Below are 21,898 nucleotides of genomic sequence, written 5' to 3' on the forward strand. Positions count from 1 at the left end.
CCTTCGAGTGGTTAGGGCTTCTCGCTGAAAATCACATGGCCTCTCACCTCTGGTCGGCGCGGGTTCAAATCCCGCTCGCGCCAGTAAGTGAGAAAGTTTCCCAGTTTCCTTTCGAATTGATTAAATATTGTTTAACGTCCCTCTCGAGAATATTTCACTCATATGTAGCAAAATTCCATGATCACCTGCAAATGAAAGGGGGAGATAACGAACAGTGATCAATCTCATAACTCCTACAAGCAATACAAAATTGATAGTTGGGCAAACACGGACCCCTGGACACACCAGAGGTGTGATCAGGTACCTAGGAGGAGTAAGCACCTCCCTGTCGACTGGTCCTACCCGCCGTGAGCCCTATATCCTGTTCAGGTAAACGGAGTTGTCCGCAGTCAAAATCAGTGTGTCAAGAACGGTTTTGCAATCGGTATGAAACTCGTCAGACAGCATTTGACCCAATGATAGGTTGTTTTGACGAACTAGATCCTTATAACAACCATAGAATTTGCGAAATGCTGACTTCAATCGAGACTTGATATGCATTTATCTGAACTGATTCAATACGCAGGAGCTTGTTCGTAAGATCAGTTTTTAAATCGAGGTAGGCTATTGCCAAACAACGTGATGGTGCAGAGATTTCATCAGTCTGTCAATTACAAAATAAGTATCTTAATTATTTTGTGTGTTACTGTATCCTAAATCGTGTTCTTCACATATCAATTTTTTTTTTAAAGTGGCTCTTGAATAATATGTTTGTATCATACGAGAATAGCATGATCCATGAACACACAAAATGGGACAATTACCATTTCTTTTGTTTACATTTTTCAGAAATATCTAATATGCCATTATCACCTGCATATGGTGTTTATATATCTCAACATGATTCGATATGCAAGAGCTTGTTCTGCGTATAATCAGTTTTTAAATCGAGGTAAGCTACTGATAAACAAGTTGACGGTACAGGGGTTTCAACAATCGTTATAACGATCTAGTTCGTCGATACAACCTATCATTGGGTCAAATGCTGTCTGACGTATTTCATACGGATAAGACCATAAAAACCGAGGTCCCGTGTCACAGCAGGTGTGGCACGATAAAGATCCCTCCCTCCTCAAAGACCATAAGAGTCGAGCATAGGCCGAAATTCTGCAGCCCTTCACCGGCGGTGGTGACGTCTCCATATGAGTGAAATATTCTAGAGAGTGACGTAAAACAATATTCAATCAATCAATCATACCGATTGTTAGGCCATTGTTGGCACACTGATTTTGCAGGTGTGACCAGTCGACAGGGGATGCTTACTCCTCCTAGGCACCTGATCCCACCTCTGGTGTGTCCAGGGGTCCATGGTTGCCCAACTATTTATTTTGTATTGTTTGTAGGAGTTATGAGATTGACCACTGTTCGTTATCTTCACCTTTCATAACCTGTAAGTTACATTCAATACTCATAAATCATTGGTTAAAGATGCTTATCTAAATCCTTGTTCTACCCTCTGAAATTTTGGATTTAGTATTTGACATGTCAGGATGGTCACTCACCCACACATGGGACAGCATATATATATATATATAAATTAATGTTTGTGTTCAAATTCACTCCAAAAGTTCCACTGCTGAAAATATCTTATGACAAGAGACTCAACCTACTCTCTATTTAGGAGGGTCCAGAGTCAGCATTTTAGACCATGCTTCTAAAAACTGGGATGTGCCTCCTAGTGATTTAAAATTCAAAGATTTTCCGGGAAGTGTGTGTTGTGGGGGGGGGGCAGTTTTGTGCCTTGGGCGCTTGCAAAAGTCACCCCACACATTGATTTCACTTCGTACTTCTAAACTTATTGAGAACCTTGATTATTATGTTCCCCACACATAGTTTGGGAACATACTGCTTTCACTGTTTCTAATTATTATGAGCTCACCTGAGCCGAAGGCTCGATTGAGCTTCTCTGATCAAAATTTGTCTGTTGTAGTCAGCGTAAACTTTTCACATTTTCATCATCTTCTCCAAAACCACTGGGCAAATTTCAACCAAACTTGGTATAAATCATCCTTGGGGGAAGGGCTTGCAAGTTTGTTCAAATGAGGAGTAATGCCCCCTTGAAAGGGGAGATAATTACAAACATGCAAACATAGGGTGGGGTCATTTAAAAATCTTCTCAAGAACCACTGGGCTAGAGGAGCTGAAATTTAAATGAAAGCTTCCTGACACAGTGCAGATTCATTGATTAATTGATGTTTTTCGCCACACTCAACAATATTTCAGTTATATGGTGGTGCTCAGTTTTTTATTGGTGGAAGAGAGAATCCAGATATAATGTACCTGGGAAGAGACCACCGACCTTCCGAAAGTAAACTGGGAAACTTTCTCACTTACCGGCGTGAGTGGGATTCGAACCCGCGCCGACAAAGGCAAGAAGCCGTGTGATTTTGAGCACGATGCTCTAACCACTCGGCCACGGAGGCCCCTGTGCAGATTCAAGTTTGTTAAAATCATGGACCACAGTGGTAGGTTGGGGCCACAATAGGGGATCAAAGTTTACATAGAAATAAATAGGGAAAATCTTTAAATAGGGATCAAGGTGGCTCAGGTGAGCGATGTGGTCCATGGGCCTCTTATTCTTTTTTCTTGTGACTTTATTTTAATCCATGAATGTGGGATTAAGATGAAACCTTTGTATTTTCAGAATGAGTGATACAGATTCAGTATCCGGCGATACAGTGGCAGATGCTCTGAACCATGAAACTTTGATGATGTGGAAGAAACCAAAACTTAAAGGATGGTTGTCAGACAGGGACCTTAAAAAATCGGGTAATAAAGACATTCTAGTGAACAGAATATTGAGAGTCATGAACCTTGGTGAGACAGACATTTCCACCTCAAGTGACAGTTCTAATGAGAATGATGAAAATGTGCCTAATCCTTGAACTTTCAAAACTGGATGGGGAGAACTAACGACCACAAACAGTCCAAATATTAAAGAAGATATACTCAACTATTTCTTATATTCAAAAGACCCTGTTTCAGGAAAAGCAAAGAAAATCAAAGAGGCGACTGAAGAAGGCTAGGAGACTGTAATGAAAATTGCCTTGGGAACATGAAAGTAAACAATGTTAATGATACATACAGTTGTGTCTTAGCCGAGTGCAGACCAAGTATGAGACAGTTAGTGAAAGTTGACGGAAAAACAGATGACCATTACAGCCTTTATGTTACCATTATTAAAACTGGACAAATTGAGAACTCATCATGCAATGGAAAAGCTAGACTTTGTTCCTATGTTGGAGCATCCCTATTTGCTGTTTTGAAAATTAAAAAACCATGTACCTCTAGTGATTCCAAGTGGAAAAAGCCAAAAGAAATTCAGAAACCTCCAAGTCCTAAAAGATTACAGGACATTAAGTTCTTAACTTCAGATAATCCACCTGTTAAACCTTATCCTGATGTATACATGTCAGGCCCTTTTAAAGATCCAGAAATGTTTTTGAAGACTTGCTAGATGGACTAGGATGTGCTTACCTAAACTCTGTTCTTAATCAAACAATGTGTGCACGAACTGCGGCCATAACAGACTTTATGAACATATTTGAACCATCGTATATGTTTATGGACAGTGTGGATTGGAGTTATATTGTATGCCAGTCCGAATTTATTGACTTTGTTAACCAACTGGAAATATCTCCCTCAACTATATCTGAATTGAACAATTCAACCTGTGGACAAGCAAACAATAAAAATTGGACGGAGGCTAGAACTAGTGTGTTGACTGCTTCTAATTTTGGTGCAGTTTGTACGAGAAAAGAAGAACCGCCCCCAGAAAATTTAGTTAAAGTACTTCGTGGATACACTACACAACCATATACATGCAGTATATCTCATGGGGAAAAGTATGAATGTAAAGCCCGCAGACAGTAGGTGCAAAATCATAAAAAACATTGTAAACGAGATGTCTTTGTAGAGGACATATATAAGCAAAAAATATCCTTTCCTTGGAGTCAGTGTGGATGGACTAGTTCGGTAATCCATATGTGGATTTGGGGTTGTTGAAATCAAGTGCCCCTATGGCAGAAAAGAAGACAAGTGGGGAAACAAACTTCCTGAAAAATGTGCAAACAACCGATTACTTTGTTGCGAACTGCAAGAAGAAAAGTTACGCCTAAAAAGACAACACAACTATTTTTACCAAGTTACAGGCCAAATGGCAATTTTTGAAATTGAATGGACAGATTTTGTAATTTGGACCAAGAAAGGAATTTCCACTGAAAGAATTCTGTTTGACCAAAATTTCTGGCAAAATAACATGTTATACAAATTGAAATAGTTTTATACCAGAAACATTGTAGCTGTGATTTAAACCCGTAGAGTAAGACGTGGTAAACCTTTATTCTGACTTTCATGTCAGCGCATTTTTCAATATTCATTGCATGTTTCATATTAAACTATTTTTTCAACACAGTTTACACACATTTAATTGATTTACAAGTCATTTGAGCAGTGGTTCATACAAATTTGTCACGGCAGTACAAATTAAAATTATTTGCTCCGCGAGATGTGCTTCAGAAAGCGGCAACACAGTTTGTATATTATTTTGAAATTTTTCATCTGCTCCATCTTCATCTCAACAACAATCCTTGGTTGAGCAATTTATTGAGTTTTGACGAATTCGTCTGCAGTCATCTGCTTTGACGATGACACAAATGGTGGCATATTGAGACCAATATCAGCTGGTAGGAAGTCGGCAATTGTGAATCCTTTGACTCCTAAAATGGTATCACCGCGTTGAAGTTGTGGTAGAAACATATTGCCATCACCCTGTACAATATGACGATCTGATGTGTGCCCACCCCAAACTCGTGACACAAATGTGACGTAACGTTAAACAAGGATAAAGTGGTGATAATAACACAGCCATGAATAGTGATGCAGAAGATGGATTGTATATTATTTAACGTCCCTCTCGAGATTATTGCACTCATATGGAGACGTCACACTGCCGGTGAAGTGCTTGAAAATTGAGGCCTATGCTCGGTGCTTACGGCCTTTGAGCAGGAAGGGATCTTTATCGTACCACACCTGCTGTGACACGGAGCCTCGGTTTTTGCGATTTCATCCGAAGAACCGCCCCCATTTAAGAAGGTCAAGCCAGAAAAAGAAAATCATGACTACAAGTGTTGACAGACCAAAGGAATATGGCAAGTACCGGTATCTCTAAAAGGATTGATTGATGGATTAATTGATGTTTTCCGCCACACTCAATAATTTTTCAGTTATCTGGTGGTGCCCAGTTTTATTGGTGGAAGAGAGAACCCAGATACAATGTACCTGGCTAAAGGAAATATTCTGTTACTGATCGGTATTCGTAAAGTACCTTCTGATAAGGTTCTCACATGAATCAAGATGTGTTTTAGAAACACTGTTCCTGTAAAGTAGCAAAGCAAATGTGGTAAAATAAAGTCGTGCCACTGTGAATACGCAGACGAAACTTGATAACCGTAGTCCTACACATTTAAAAGTTAAGATCAAGGTTAAAGTTTTGCAAAGGTTAATTTTTTTCTTGGTGCCTTCTGATTTAGTTGATAGGTGCCTGTCCCATGTATCAACAATTGGTTCTACATTTATCTGCATTGATCGATACTAATCACTAGTATTGGGATGTTAGAACTAGTGCCTTTTTTCACTAAAGATCTTGTGATAATTAGTCATCGTCAGGGAAAACATACGCTTTTTTTTTACTTTCCCAAAGAAGCTTCACGATTAACTTAAAATTGATTTTTGTCGTAACTTTACGACAGCCTTAAAAATTGCAGTGGTGGTCTCGAGGTAGAGCGTTCTCCCCGTATGTGGGGGGTCGAGGTTCGAATCCTGACCGCGACAGACCGAAATCGTTAAAACAGGTTGTGACAGTTCCATCGCCAAACGCTCGGCATCGGGTGAGAATGTCACGGGTCCTCGGAGATGACCTTAAAAGCGGATGTCCCGTGTCACAATAGGTGTGGCACGCTAAAGAACCCTCGCTGCTCAATGACCGTAAACGCCAAGCATAGGCCTAAATTTTGACGCCCTTCACTGGTCTAGGTGTCGTCTCCATATGAGTGTAAAATTATGGAGAGGGACGTTAAGCAAGATACAATAGGACAGCCTCTACCCACTTATAGGTGTAAAATATTTATCTTAAGTGCAAATATTTGTCCCAAATTAGTATTAAACGGGCTATTAATAAAAATGACCGTTTTTTTTTATCCGTTTCAAATTTGAACGAGTTTTGCGTCGTGAAAGAGTTTTTTCAGGACCGAATTAACCCGTGAGGTATGTGTACTGACGCATATTTGATTGCAAGTTATCGGTTCCCAAAGCAACCGACAGATGTATTCAACATCCTACCTCCAGATCGTTGCGATTCCCTGCTACTTAGTGGTAGGTTTTATAACCATTTCAATCAAAAGTTAGGCCTTTGCGTACGGTCTTATTGATATTGTACTATCTCTGTTGTAGTCCCCGATAATTCCGTTGCTATAGGGCTCATGGCGGGTGCAATCGGTTAACAGGGGATGGTTATTCCACCTGGGCACCTGATCCCACCTCTAGTGAATCCAGGAAACTTGTTTGCCCAACTCTCTATATTATATTGCTTACATAAGTTAGCTAGACTTGCATAATTATTAACAATCATGTTTCCGCATTTGTACATCCCTTCATTTACATACATAGAACATTGAGTAACCAATCTTTTAAAGCTGTATGGTCCGAATGACAACATTATTTTCCATCTTGTAAAAACGCTATTAAATCATCGCACGTATGTAGTTATGAGGCTGTATGACAAATCATAAATTATTTCACCTGTTTTAACCCAAATTATTTGATTTTAAATCGATGTTTACAAATAACCGTGTCAGACTGCCAGTTCAAGTGACAGTCACGTGACCAGTTCAAACTTTCAGATCATCGGTGGTCTTATCTGTGTAAAGCTGTGTATTTTGTTACAACAGTACCGTGTCACAAGTTTAATAGAAATAAAAATATCAAATACCTCTTACTAATTTGTTGTTTTACGCTCTTTCAGCCTTAAAACTAGACAGTTGCGTATGAGTTAATACATCATGTTGGGATTCCCCTGACGCGCGTGGGTCTATTTATAGACGTCTATTATGGGATGATTAATATATGTACCACACATATTTACTTTCTAAATAATATTCGCACTGTTTTCTTTTACATACAGACGTTTTCAAGCATGTAATTAAGGGAAAGTTAATAACTTTATAAAGTAATTAATCTGCTTTAAAGCAATTATGTACAAAAAAATTACATGAACATCGGGTCATACAGCTTTAAATGATCATTAATATTATAGTGTAACCCCCCCCCCCCCCCCCCCCCCCCCGAGATCAGGTGTGAATGTTACGGGTCCTCGGAGCTGACCTTAAAAACGGATGACCCGTGTCACATAAGGTGTGGCACTCTAGAACCCTCACTGCTCAATGGCGGTAAGCGCCGAGCATAGGCCTCAATTTAATTAAAGCCCTTCACCGGTCTTGGTGACGTCTCCATATGAGTACAAAATTTCCGAGCGAAACGTTAAAGACCCAATTTTAAGTTAACGCCCCCAAATTGTAAACTGCCTGTCAATCAAAGATTTAACATTAGATCTCAGGTGGAGTGACATCTGCAGACACTGGTCAGAGGCTACCCCAGAGAAGTGTTTTGATAACAATAACAGCCAGTATCTACAGGCATTCTTTAGATCTTGAGGAAGCCCAGTATACCTGGGTTTTGATAGCATTGACCTGTCCACAACTGCTATTTTCTGGTAATTCAATTGTTTTTAAAAAGATCCCTGAACAACGCAATTTCAATATAATTGTAATTTTCTCCCCTCTATATACATGTATTATAAATTACACAATCAGAAATCAAACAATAATTTGCACAATAATTTCTAAAATTTATTTTTAACTTTTATGTCATCAACTTATGATACCTCTATATTTATAACAGAAATTATTCATTGAGTCAATGACTGAGAGTAAGAGAGAGAAATAGGGGATGGGTGTAGAATATTAATGTGTCAGCTACTCTTAGGAATACAACCATTATTCAAACACTATGACCGCATGGCCACAGAAACTCTGCAGATGTCCCAGAGACAGGTCCTGTGTATATCAAAACTGTAAAAAAAAAAAAAAAAAAAAAAAAAATTAAAAAAAAAAAAAGCATGGACAGGTAGATTTCTACCATGTTCTGTCTCTGTATTTCTTTGAGTGCATTGGGATATAGCAATATGGTGATAGACCCTGGCCACTCCAGGTAAATAACATCTGTTTAGATTAGGCTCCGCCTACATTTTCACTGACCGTACGGTCATGAGATGAGTCTTTAAGCCAGATACAATCAATCAATCATACACACACACCCTTCCAAAAGTATTGACTGATTGTATATTGCTTAACGGGACGACTCTAGAGAATATTTCACTCACATGGGGACGTCACAATTCCCGGTGAAGGACTGCAAAATTTAGGCCTATTCTAGATGCTTACGGCAAGGGTTGTTAAGTGGCAATTCTAATCCGGGTACCAAACGGATTTTTTAAAAATTGTAGAATTTTAAAAACAATTTTAATTTAAATTTTGTGCTAAAATTAGTAATTTCATTACATTTACTGGCAGAATACATAAATATGAAAGGTGAAGATAACGAACAGTTTTCAATCTCACAACTCCTACAGGACATAGTTTCTGTTGATAGTTTGACTTGTAAATCTTCTAACGTTATATACGCCATCGAGTGTAACCTGTGTGGCTCAAATTATCTGGGAGAAACCAAGGGTTCACTTAATAAAAGAATATCGGGGCACAGATTTCAAATTAATAATGGTGGTAAGCAACTTCTTTATAAGCATTTTAATGCACCGGTCCACTCCTCCTGTCCATGACGGTAAGGATTTTGGAAAAAAATTACCATCACACAAACAATCCAATATTAAGCACCCCTTTTCGTAGACAACGAGAAGATTACTGGATCAGGACCCTAGGCACTGAATTTCCATATGGATGCAATGATAATGTATATGATGTGGAAAATTTGACTAGTCCACAAGGAAATAACGTGAATGTGATGGGAATTTTTCCCAATAACCAAAGACGGAAACGCAGTCATGGATGTCGTTCATATAAAAGACCAAGTATAAATGATGTCACGTTTGATTCACTTTTGCCTTACGTAAACAGACAATTAGGTCCACATCATATTCATACAAAACGTTACTCTGTTCCATTGATATTTTAATACACGTTATTTGAAGAAGCTATGGCTAGTCTATACTTGGATTTTTCAACACCTGAATATAGACTGAACTCTATGATTGTGGATGTTGCCCATCACAGGCTCTTTAAACCAGCACGGGTCATGGATGATATTCCTTCCAAATCATGCCACCAGTTCCTTAAGCTCAAATTTACAAACAAAGGAATAAATGCCGTCAACATAAGCAACATTCTTCGTCATAAAAGGGTTCAGTCGTGTGTTTCGACTTATTTCGGGTTCAGGTCTTCACCCTGTGTTTCCTACAGCTATACTTCTACTATTGCATCCAAACCTTTTAATTATAAACAAACTTTGCAGTGTCTAGATATTGACCATCTTATACGTAATCCATCAACGTGTTCTTGTTCTTCATCTTCTTTCAACTATAGTCCAGCTGGACATGCCATTACTGGTGATGTTGATATAGTTGAAAATGAGGACCTCAAATCACTTCGGTTGAGCATCACTGAAGAGACATTATTTGTCGAATTGCGCATCTGGTGCATCAAAATTGGTACCGTATAAGTTTTACATTATGACCCCTGGGTCGAGATCTCTGCTGGTGGACTGTTAGTCCCCGAGGGTCTCTACAGCCCAGTAGCTAAGTACTTCGTTACTAGCTTGAAAATACGGATGTATATTTAATTGCTGTTATAAAATTTAGAAATTCATTTCAAAATTAAGGATTATCTCCCTCATGCATAGCTCTTATCCTTGGACGAATTTGGCTCCACTTTTTTGGCACGCTGGTTTTGGCTATATTTAGCTAAAACACTTCATAGTTATTTCGGATTTCAAACATTTCGGTTGAGCATCACTGAAGAGACATTATTTGTCGAAATGCGCATCTGGTGCATCAAAATTGGTACCGTATAAGTTTTACATATGACCCCTGGGTCGAGATCTCTGCTGGTGGACTGTTAGTCCCCGAGGGTCTCTACAGCTCAGTAGCTAAGTACTTCGTTACTAGCTTGAAAATACGGATGTATATTTAATTGCTGTTATAAAATTTAGAAATTCATTTCAAAATTAAGGATTATCTCCCTCATGCATAGCTCTTATCCTTGGACGAATTTGGCTCCACTTTTTTGGCACGCTGTTTTTGGCTATAATTAGCTCAAACACTTCATAGTTATTTCGGATTTCAAACATTTCGGTTGAGCATCACTGAAGAGACATTATTTGTCGAAATGCACATCTGGTGCATCAAAATTGGTACCGTATAAGTTTTACATCTTAACATCAGTGACAAAACCATTGTCACCATCTCAACCATCGGACACTGTGGAAGAATCATCATCCATATCGCAGAACGCATCAACAGCCATGTCAACATCAAAACTTAGCTACTGGGCTGTAGAGACCCTCGGGGACTAACAGTCCACCAGCAGAGGCCTCGACCCAGGGGTCATAATGTAAAACTTATACGGTACCAATTTGCGGAGTCGAGTTGGTGTGTGTGGTGAGGCACAGTATGATGCTCCGCCTGGTGTGATCGGTATATCGTGCCTCTCAGCTCATGATCAGTTCGGTTTGATTGGTTGGACCAGTAGTGCTGGACAGCGGGATATTGAGGTGGCACGGGTTCTGGTCTTGCATTCCGTGGATGGTCAGTTCTCTGATGCGGATGACGAGTCTGGGGGCGAGGATGCAGTTGAGTGTCATGTTAGTGAGTCTGGATTATTCCAGGTGGGATTCGATGCATGCACAGAGGTTTGTGATCAGGCCTGTGTTGGTATTCCATGCAAGAGTGAAAGCATGCAGGGCTCAATTGTAGTGCTAGAGACTGTTGCTGATCCGCACAGTCTAATCATTACACATGGCCCAGCCATGATTGAAGCAGTGGCTTATGAGTTCCCAAGGCAGTCTGTTCGAAGGCACCTGACAAATGTACCATTGTGTGTTGGTATGATGAAGGTTGTGTTGTGTCTGGGTCTCGTGGAGATGACCCGGCGGATGCGGGGTTTGTGGCTCTGTCCGGTTCGACCTGGGGGGATAGTGTTCCTTCTCTGACTGAGAGGCTTCCTCCTGATAAACGTCTAAGCAATGAACGGGATGGGATTGTTGCTTGTGTCTTCGCGAGTTTCCATTGGTCGTGGGGTGATGACTATGCACCCCAGGTTCAACTGACAGTGAACCAGGGACAAACCAGGTTTGGTCATCGCAAGGGGGTACGAAAGAAAGTTCATGAATTATGTGGGGGGTGTGAACTCTTCCATGCACACAGTACCCCGAAATGCGGGGAAGGGGATTAGTCTGCAGTAACCCAGCTGTTCTTGGACAGGGGTATTTCCTTGTGGTGTTTTCAAATCTGCTGACCTGGAAGGTGTAATGTGCCGTGTCCATGTCGAAGATGGTACCTGTCCTGTGACGTTTTCATGTGGAAAGTTTATGACCGTATGTGACTCTGTAATTTGACTTAACTGTTACTGGATTTTCTGTGATGCGTTGTGTGACCGTGACTTTCTGTGTTGTAAATTTTTTGGACTGCTAAAGTGCTATGATTTTATAAAGTAGTCTATCATACTGTAAATCATAGGTGTAACTCATTCATTTATTTGTGAGATTGTATATATCTATTGTAAGCTACAGTGCTGCAGGTTCAACTTATCGGAATTCGGACATTCCTCCTCAAAAGGGGTGGGGGGTAGTGATTTGGGGGGTGGGGTGGATATTTGGTATTTCTGGTCGGGCTCGGAGTCCTCTGAGCCTGCACTAGCCTAGTACCCGAGGCCTTCCGAGTGCAAGCACGAAGGCCTGGAATCCCCCGTCCAATGGCTGAACTCCATGTGAAAATCAATATGGCGGCTAGTAAGGTAAAACAACATAGACACACTTAAATTTTGATCAATTGGGCATTTTCTTGCTGGTTCATATGCAAATCAATTACATGAATACAATTTATGCATCATTTTCTACGCTGTAGAAGCATTATACGGCCTTGAACCATCTATTAATAGCCGAACTCGAGTATTAAACGAGCCTCGTCTATCTCACAATATCACCAGCTGATCCCCATGATCACATCACCTCCCTGCTTAAGTTGAAACATAAACAGTGCATGCAAGCGTTATATGGACATCAATATTTTGTGTAGGTATATTCTTGTCACTGGCGTGCAATTACTTTCTCTTTAGATTATGTCCAGATGCTTGAAAATTAGTCCTACGTTGATTTAGATAAACAAAGTTGCACCATGCATGTACTCCTGATCTATCTTCCAGTTACAGTAAATACAGTGCAACATTGCACTCGGACTTGATATATACACCTATATTGCAAGTAGACATATCTGTATGAAACAATTAAAGGTCTGATAACATAAAAACAACATCCATATATGCAGGAATAACCCCGCCCCCTTTTTAAGATTTTTTACACGTTAAAAATTTTGGAAAGGGGACCTGACTCCCACACTTTTGCCACCCCCTTCAAAAACGGTGCTACAGGCCAGCATAGATGGAATGCCTTGGTGTAAGTGGTCAGCAGACTTCATGCTTTTACTCAATATTATGGCATTTGAAGAGGATCATGTTCAAATCCTGGAGGCATTTCGCTTTGCAATTTTATGTAACCTACTTATCTTAAGCATCCATCATGGCTTAGTAGTTATATTTCATTTTTCAATTCTCTACAGTACAGGTTTTTGTGTTTTCATATTAGACACATGAGGAAATTCACAGTTATTCTTGTCAATATAAGGAGGGAAAGATGCCGTCATTTTTTGTGGAACATTCTTATGTAAAACTTATACGGTACCAATTTTGATGCACCAGATGCGCATTTCGACAAATAATGTCTCTTCAGTGATGCTCAACCGAAATGTTTGAAATCCGAAATAACTATGAAGTTTTAGAGCTAAATATAGCCAAAACCAGCGTGCCAAAAAAGTGGAGCCAAATTCGTCCAAGGATAAGAGCTATGCATGAGGGAGATATATGAGGAACAGCAGGAAGAGGTGTAGGGGGACACCCACAGGGAAGACCCCCATTCAAGTTTCCAAAAAAAGCCCCATTGGTGGGATGTTTTGAAATGAATTTAACTTTTAAATATTGCATATATATATGTTGATATGTTATTAGCATCAACATTTGTAAGTCCATGCACTTGTAAAAGAAAAGTAGAAAATATGACAAAATCAAAATTCTTATCAGGACCACCTGAATCTCTAGTCAGGTGTTCTTTTCACTGAGCATCATGCTACTGACTAGTTTCATGTAGTAAAATTAACTATGGTATAATAATTCAAATTATTCACTATGCTATACAGTGATTGTAATGTTGTTCATTCTTTCAAATAGTCTTCCAGATGGAGTGATGACGAAAAAACTATTTAGCTAGTTTTGTGCAGAAAAATATTCCTGAGTACCCTATTTCCAATGAATATTGGAAAAACTGTGCTCATGATATGAATGCAGACTTGGGCACAAACCGAACTGGTGAGGTTTAAAAATTATAAAATAATGGTGTTAGAAATATTATTTAATAAAGATCAATAGGATTTAAGGATTTGAAATAGCATGGATTAAAGAGAACATAAATCAAATCCTACTGATCTGTACTACCTCAGTTTAATTGAAATTATATATCTTTGATACACAGGCAGTTGTATCGCTTGGGTTCTAATTTACTATTAAAGAGTAATTTAATAGTAAATTCGAACCCAAGCGATATAATTGCCTGTGCTTTGATAATGAATAGTAATCTGGAAATTCTTTACAGGCAGTTCGAAAAATTGATTCTTTACTGTTGCCCTCTAAAAGCTTTTTCTTTTCACATTTCGTCTTAAATACAATCTATTATGACAGGTGCATCCTGTAAAAGGTTTTACCGGAGATTTCTTGCCTCTGACACCTTACATACCAGTATGTCTGAAACCGAGAATGAAATTTTGGCTAAACCTCTTGAGCAAGAAACTGACCAATACTGTCAGCCTGACCTATCATTTCCAGTAATGAGGTATATTTTAAGGTCTTGTCTGTTGTGAAACAGTATAAAAGGCAGTAGGGTTGTTTTTACTTGTGGTTAGACAATAGACATAGTACATTTAATTGCCCTTTGCTTGGCAGTATGATAAAAATACATGTACAAGGAATACTATATTAAGCAGTGAAACAGCCCAATTGCTGTCAGATATTTAAACATGAATGAGATGTCCCAATTATTTTCTGTAACCTGACTTTTATAGAACTACCAGTACCTTAACTCAGCCAAGTGAACCTGTTGGAGACTGTGATCCCTGGTTAGAAGAAAGGATTACACCGCAAAAATATTTAAATTCTGCATTTAATCAGACAAAACATTCAAAAACAGAAATCGACTCAGACAATCAAGGGAAAGAAATTCTAAAACTCATTACCCTACTTAATTGTAGTGGTAATGCTTTAGACATTTGTAAGGCAATCCTTCAGATAAAAGTCTTCAAAAAGTGCTTATGGAGGCTCTTCTTAGAAGAAATTCATGAAAAAAAGTTCTGCAATTATTGTTTAAATTTCTCATATCTTGATATTTCTGTTCTTTTCCCAACAGGTATTTTTAAGTACAATTTTGTTGAATTGATTTCTTTACATTTTAAATACTTTTCAGACAAATCCTGCTGTTCATCCTGTTGTTTTAAAGATCCATTCAATCATTTACTGTGCATTCTTTTTACTAAATTATGAGTATGCCTTTATATGATGAAATCGGATCTTGTTTACAAATTACATGTGCTGCATGAAGTTTTTATTCTGTTGAGTTTTAAAGCAATCGTTGGTATAGTAAGTAGACCAAGGTAAGTTAAGTTTTGATTTCAGCATTCCCTTTTTATGGAATTTGAATGCATGTATGAACATAAAAAATATTTTCAAAAATAAACAAATGTGTATTTTATGATGCCACATCAAAAAATAATATTTATGCATACAAATAAAAATAAATTATGATTATAAAATTGTGAGTCTCTTCTTTCTTTTTATTTTTAAGGTGTATGACAGATTGCAGCCTCTAGGTGTTACTACTTTTTTACTGTGTCATGCTTAGAGCACAGAAACAGATTGGAGGACATTTCAACTTGCAACTTATTAATGCTGTCCAGGAAGGCAAAAAATTTCGTTTGATTGGAGACAATGTGAACTTCATGATTGATGTTAGTCATCAAAGAGAAACAATGAAGTCACATATGGAACACTGGTTTGGATCCATGGCTATTATTCAGCATGGCGACTTCAGCCAACTTTCTACTGCAAAACCACAAGTCCCATTGCTGGAGCTTGAACCAACCACTTTTTTGCCCCAGGAAATGGATTGAGAAAACATAAAAAACTGCTACATTGTTATAATTCTTGAAATTCTCTGTAAATTTTGCAAGTATTTCCAGAATTTTAAGTCTGTACTAGAGAACATGAAACAAAAACCCAGGCCAGATGACTACGACATATCTGAAGCCCATACAAGTGTTCTGCCAAAGAATGAACAAAAGTACTCTGATGTGATAGAAATCTTGGAATTTTATGAGAATATTGTGGAAAATGTGTGTGGAGTAAACAGTGGTTCGATACATATAGGAGGAGATCAGCTTACCCGAGAGAGATTTTCTGGTGTCAAGAGACTTCGTGCAGCATCCATCACTCCAAAGGATAGATTTGAACATCTTTCTCCCATAACGTTTGAATTTTTCCATTTTCAAATGTCAGTATTGACTCTTTTTTACAAGCTTCTCTACAGGAAAAGTGGAACTGCTCTAGAAACACTAAATGCTGAAAAAATCACATTGGGAAGAACCAAAGCAAATGGAGATAATGTCAAGAATTATTACGACTGCAGAGAACTTGCAGATTCCTTAATTTCTGGTTATGTGGTCAATGCTGTCATGCGTTTCTTTGAAATGGAAACAATCAATTCACAACCTAACCGAGCATTTGCAGCAGTAGATATTTTTTCTGCAACAGAAGAAGAAAAAGAGAAAGTTGTTGTTAGATCATTTGGAGAATTCATAGATGATGTCATACTGAAAGACGCTAAAGCTAACCTTACAGAGCTAAAGAACTTGTACCAACAAGTTACATGTGTGCTTCCAGATGGAGGAAAATTGATCTTGAATGTTCCCGTTTCTGTTAATAAGCGTGTTCCAGAGAATAGAAATGACTGTGTATTAGGCTATGGAAAAACTGTCTTAGAAATTGGCCTTTTATATCAATGTTTAAATCTAAATATCAAGATTCCCAATCGAGAAATCATCATATCACTGATGAAATGCATCATGTGTGTGTTAAAAGGGAACAGCAACCAATCTAAATATGCCTTGGAAATACTAAGATTCCTTTTCCTACAAACTTCGCTGCTGGACCTGAAGACTGCCAAAGAAACGTTTTACGGACTCTTTGTTAACCAGAAAGGCAAAGTAGACACAAACATTCCAGCTGATCTACACATGGAACACTTTGTGAAAGAGATAAAAGAGCATCTTAAGTCTCTTCATGCAAACAAGACAGAGTCATCATCTGCCATTGCAGGAATGCGATAAATATCAGTAAATTATGATGACACAACACAAGTATTTTACAGAGCTAAAAGGCACAGCACACCTTCCTGAGGATGAGCTTAATATCATTCATAGGCTATTGCGTGTCAGGCCTTTTGAAAATGATGATGGACGTAGTCTTGAATGCTACACAAAACCACTTGCAAGTCCCCTTGCAAATATCAACTTGGTACACTTGCAAGAATGGATCAGGAGTCATCAGTATGAGATCATCAGTGACTTTGGCATCTAATCTGGTGAGTGATTCACAATTAAATATATACAGCCAACTCAACTTTCTAACTTTATATATAGCCAAGGCCTAAGAAAAAAATATATCTGTTTACTGTTACATGCTGTTAAAAAACAATAGGGTCGGTAGATAGGTTTTTTTTCTTTTCAATTTTTGAATATTTTTTTAATTTCAAAAATTCCTACTATCTACTAAAAACTGGTTCATCTATGTGCAGCATGTTTTTTTTTTTAGTTTCACTGTTTCTGTATGAAGAATTTACAATGCTCTTTTTCAAATAATGACCATAAATTGGCAAAAACAAATGTATATATTTGTTCAATGAATTTTACCAATAATAACTGTTTTGTTCACAGAAAAAAATAGCGTCGGTCGGGTAACGGTAAACAAAGATATTTTCTTTTCTGATCACTTGTTGTCCGTTGTCTGTGGTGACACAAAAATTAAGACAACTGATTTTTCCATTAAGTACTTTATCTATGCACTGGGAAGCACAAAACATTTGAAATGCATTACAATGACACACTTAATTTGAAAATGGTACATACATTTTCTGCGTGTTCATGATTCAAACCAAAATCCTGAATTAAATTGTCTGTTTCCATATATCATGAATAAGTGTGGATGGCTGCTTCTATTTGGTAGGAAGATATCTCCAAGTTATGAAATGAAATGTAATCTGACAATGATTGTCGGATGGAAGACTTCACCTCTTGCCAAAGAGGTAGAACTGAATTCCATTCCATTAAGCTTGGGTCACAAATGTTACAGCACAAAGATAGTTTGTTTTCACTACCATTGGTGTCATCTGTGAATCCAAAGTAATCATTCAGGATTTTTCTCCTACAAGTTGTTTCATTACGGCAGAAAGACTTCATTATCTTGCTCATTTCAGGCCTGCCTACATCACTATTGTTGAAAAACAAAATGGCTGTTGCCTGTTTTCCTGTTCTTCCCACTTGCTGAATATATGCTGTTGGAATGAAATTTGTTCTATTAATTACCTTGATTAAACTATATATAATTGTTTTCACAAGATATTGTTTAAATTTGGAATAATCATTTGGCTCAGTTTTCCTTAACATTTTAAATTTTTTGCAAGAAAAATTAAGTTGGAAGTGGTTTATGTGAAGGAACATATCGTTAAAAAGTAGATTGACATGTTCTGTTAATTTCCTTGACATAAAGATTTTGATTTGTGCATATTTTTGATTGCTTATTCAAATCTGTTTCGGTTTTGGTTGTTTTCCCCCATTGTTTTTTTTTTTTTTTTTTTGGATGCAGTTTATTATAAGCCATATTTTATACTACATGTAAGTAGTAGGAAGTCATGAGTAATGGATCCTTTTTATTGATCTTGACCTTGCATCTACAATAAGATTTGACTTTTTTTTCAAAATCACTAGACCAAATTTGATGATGTTCTGTCCAAATTGAATGTGATTTGCAACCATTGTATAATTAAAATGAAAAAGTTACCGGTACCTTCAATACTTTTAGGTGGGCCTGCATGCACAATTCTTTCTACAAGACCAAAATCTGCTCCCATCCCGAGGGCAGAAGAAGCCAATATGATCCTTAGGGGGCTGTCTTCTGTGGAAATCTGATGAAATATCAATTCTCGTAGCTAAAAGAAATAAATTAATTCATTTACTTGGGCACATCAACATTCTTTTCTTGATGATTTAAAAAAGTAAAGAACATCTTAATTTTTTTTGGTCAAGGTCAACAGTTATTTATGATAACTATACAAGTCATGACACTTCCACCTTTAAATGTTCTTTTTACATTATCTTCAAAAATAAATCAATAATCGTGATGTACATTTAGTGGGGCCCTGGTTGAATTTGTCAAGTCTTCTAGTTTTAATTACATTAAAGTCAAACATTGCTTAGCTTTACATTATTTTTCTTTACTGTAACCAACTTTTATTAGCGAGTGAGAAAAATTCGCGAGATTTGAGAGGGCCTTGTAATCATAAGTATTTCTTGTCACGAACAAGCTTTGAACCTCATTTGTTCTTATATTATGTTATGATGATGGCCAAATCATGGAAAATAGTCATCGCGCACGAAGCCATCGTGGACACAGCAAACTAAAGTCGTCACAAATAAAAGTTGGTTTAAAGAGTAAAAATTGTATATCCTCATTCAACTGTTTAGACGAAGAATTTTTTAGCTCACCTGAGCTGAAAGCTCAAGTGAGCTTTTCTGATCACCCGTATTCCGGCGTCCGTCTGTAAACTTTTCACATTTTCAACTTCTTCTCAACAACCACTGGGCCAGTTTCAACCAAAGTTGGCACAAAACATCCTTAGGTAAAGGGAATTCTAAATTGTTAAAATAAAGGGCCAGGCCACCTTCCAAAGGGAGATAATCAAGAAAAGGTAAAAATAGGGTAGGGTCATTAAAACATCTTCTTAAGAACCACTGGGCCAGAAAAGATGAAATTTATAGATAAGCTTTATTTGGTAGTGCAGATTCTAAATTGTTAAAATCATGGCCCCCGGGGGTCGGATGGGACCACAATAAGGGGTCAAAGTTTTATATACAAATATATAGGAAAATCTTCTTCTCAAGAACCACTGAGCCAGAAAAGCTGAGATTTATATGAAAGCTTCCTTATATAATGCAGATTCTAAATTGTTAAAATCATGGCCCCCGGGGGTCGGATGGGGCCACAATAGGGGGTCAAATTTTACATACAAATATATAGGAAAAATCTTTAAAAATCTTCTCAAGAACCACTGAGCCAAAAAAGCTGAGATTTATATGAAAGCTTCCTTATATAATGCAAATTCTAAATTGTTAAAATCATGGCCCCCGGGGGTCGGATGGGGCCACAATAGGGGATCAAAGTTTTACATACAAATATATAGGGAAAATCTTTAAATATCTTCTTCTCAAGAACCACTGAGCCAGAAAAGCTGATATTTAAATTAAAGCTTCCTTATATAATGCAGATTCTAAATTGTTAAAATCATGGCCCCCGGGGGTCGGATGGGGCCACAATAGGGGATCAAAGTTTTACATACAAATATATAGGGAAAATCTTTAAAAATCTTCTTCTCAAGAACCACTGAGCCAGAATAGCTGAGATTTAAATGACAGCTTCCTTATATAATGCAGATTCTAAATTGTTAAAATCATGGCCCCCGGGGGTCGGATGGGGCCAGAATAGGGGGTCAAAGTTTGTTTTCTTTTTGGTTTTTTTGATATAGTGTAGATTCAAGTTCGTTAAAATCATGGACCCCGGGGATTGAATGGGGCATCAAAGTTTTACATACAAATTTATAGGAAAAGCTGAGATTTATATGAAAGCTTCCTGATATAGTGCAGATTATAAATGCTAAGATCATGGCCTCCGGGGGTCGGATGGGGCCACAATAGGGGGTCAAAGTTTTACATACAAATATATAGGAAAAATCTTTAAAAATCTTCTTCCCAGAACCACTAAGCCAGAAAAGCTGAGATTTATATGAAAGCTTTCTGATATAGTTCAGATTCAGGTTTGTTGAAATCATGCCCCCCTGGGGTAGGATGGGGCCACAATAGGGGATCAAAGTTTTACATACAAATATATAGGGAAAATCTTTAAAAATCTTCTTCTCAAGAACCATTGGGCCAAAGAAGTTCATATTTACATGAAAGCTTTCTGACATAGTGTAGATTCAAGTTTGCAAAAACCATGGCCTCCAGGGGTAGGTTTGGGGCCATAATAGGGACTACGGTTTTACATGCAAATAGATATGGAAAATCTTCTGATATGGACCAAGGTGACTCAGGTGAGCGATGTGGCCCATGGGCCTCTTGTTTTGTGTGACAAGCAATTCGTACTTCTTCACTCCCATATTCCACAGATGCATGGTACATGACAACTCTGGCATTTTCTGGTGTCTTCTCCCCATCGTATAAAAAGTTCCCCAAGACTTGAGAAGCATGCCCATAGGCAAATCCAATATGGTTCAATGATGAATTGAAATACACTATAGTGAGTGGAGTTGCATTTAATTTAACTTTTAATTCATTTAACAAGACATCCAGAATGTGTCTGTACGACAGTGTCACAGCTGTAGAACTAGCAGGTCTTCTTAAAACACTAATTGAAATATTAGGCTTTACTGGAATTCCATTATGAATCCTACAATCCTTCAGAGATAAACATCTTTTAATACCAGCTTGACCTTTGATGGAAAGTGTTGCCGAAAGACAAAGAATAGTTGCCTGAGGAAGCACAGCTCGAAGTTCAACAAGCTTACTATATTCAGGACGAAATTCGTCCCCCCATTCCAAAATACAATGGGCCTCATCAATGACTATCACAACTCTGTTCTCTTCAAAACATTTGCACTGAAAAAAATTGTTCACTGATGGTTTACCTAGTATGTTCTCAGGGTGGCTGTAGATAAAGATATAAGAAAAATGTCCATCTTTAATTGTTTTGCACATATTCAACTCTTTGAGTTGTACAGCCATACCATCTAATTTGTTGATTAATAATCACATTAAGTGGTTCAACAACTATAACTTTAATGTCCTGCAGTAAAAATGGAATTAGCTCATAAATCAAACTTTTTCCATAACCCGTTGGTAATGCTGCAATAATATCATGTCCATTTACAACATCCAAAAGAGCACTATATTGTTTAGGCTTAAGCTTGTCAATTTTGCGACCAATTCTTTCGTTATACTGTACCAGTGCTTTGTCAATGTTATCTTGAGTAAGCTGTAAATAAATAAGAATGTATAAGAACACCAACCAGAGTAAAACTTATCAAGTTGTAATAACTGGTCCTATTTTAATGTAAGTTGTCTTGAGAGTTTGAAGCTGGTCCTTTTCAT

At 37.8% G+C, this 21,898-nt stretch overlaps 1 protein-coding gene and 1 pseudogene across 1 annotated transcript; one reads left to right on the forward strand and one right to left on the reverse strand.

Moving 5' to 3' along the window:
• Positions 1-3,094: 3,094 nt before the first annotated feature.
• LOC130048811 (uncharacterized) lies at positions 3,095-17,621 on the forward strand (annotated as a pseudogene).
• Positions 17,622-17,665: 44 nt separating this feature from the next.
• Positions 17,666-21,532, reverse strand: LOC125654094 (uncharacterized). Its single transcript, XM_048883873.2, has 3 exons — positions 20,894-21,532; positions 18,543-18,684; positions 17,666-18,030 (listed from the first exon to the last, which is right to left on the reverse strand). The coding sequence occupies exons 1-3, from the start codon at positions 21,530-21,532 to the stop codon at positions 17,666-17,668; spliced, it is 1,146 nt and encodes a 381-aa protein (XP_048739830.2).
• Positions 21,533-21,898: the final 366 nt, after the last annotated feature.

Source organism: Ostrea edulis, chromosome 7 (assembly GCF_947568905.1).
Source record: "Ostrea edulis chromosome 7, xbOstEdul1.1, whole genome shotgun sequence".
NCBI classification, from domain to species: domain Eukaryota; kingdom Metazoa; phylum Mollusca; class Bivalvia; order Ostreida; family Ostreidae; genus Ostrea; species Ostrea edulis.

Bases quoted from the DNA above. Each gene is read 5' to 3' on its own strand.
- LOC125654094 (XM_048883873.2), bottom strand. From the start codon at position 21,532: ATGGCTGTACAACTCAAAGAGTTGAATATGTGCAAAACAATTAAAGAT. The intron at 18,685-20,893 runs GTACGAATTGCT...TATTTCTTTTAG, and splicing joins TGGAATATGGGAGTGAAGAA to CTACGAGAATTGATATTTCA. The intron at 18,031-18,542 runs GTACCGGTAACT...TCATTCCAACAG, and splicing joins CCCACCTAAAAGTATTGAAG to CATATATTCAGCAAGTGGGA.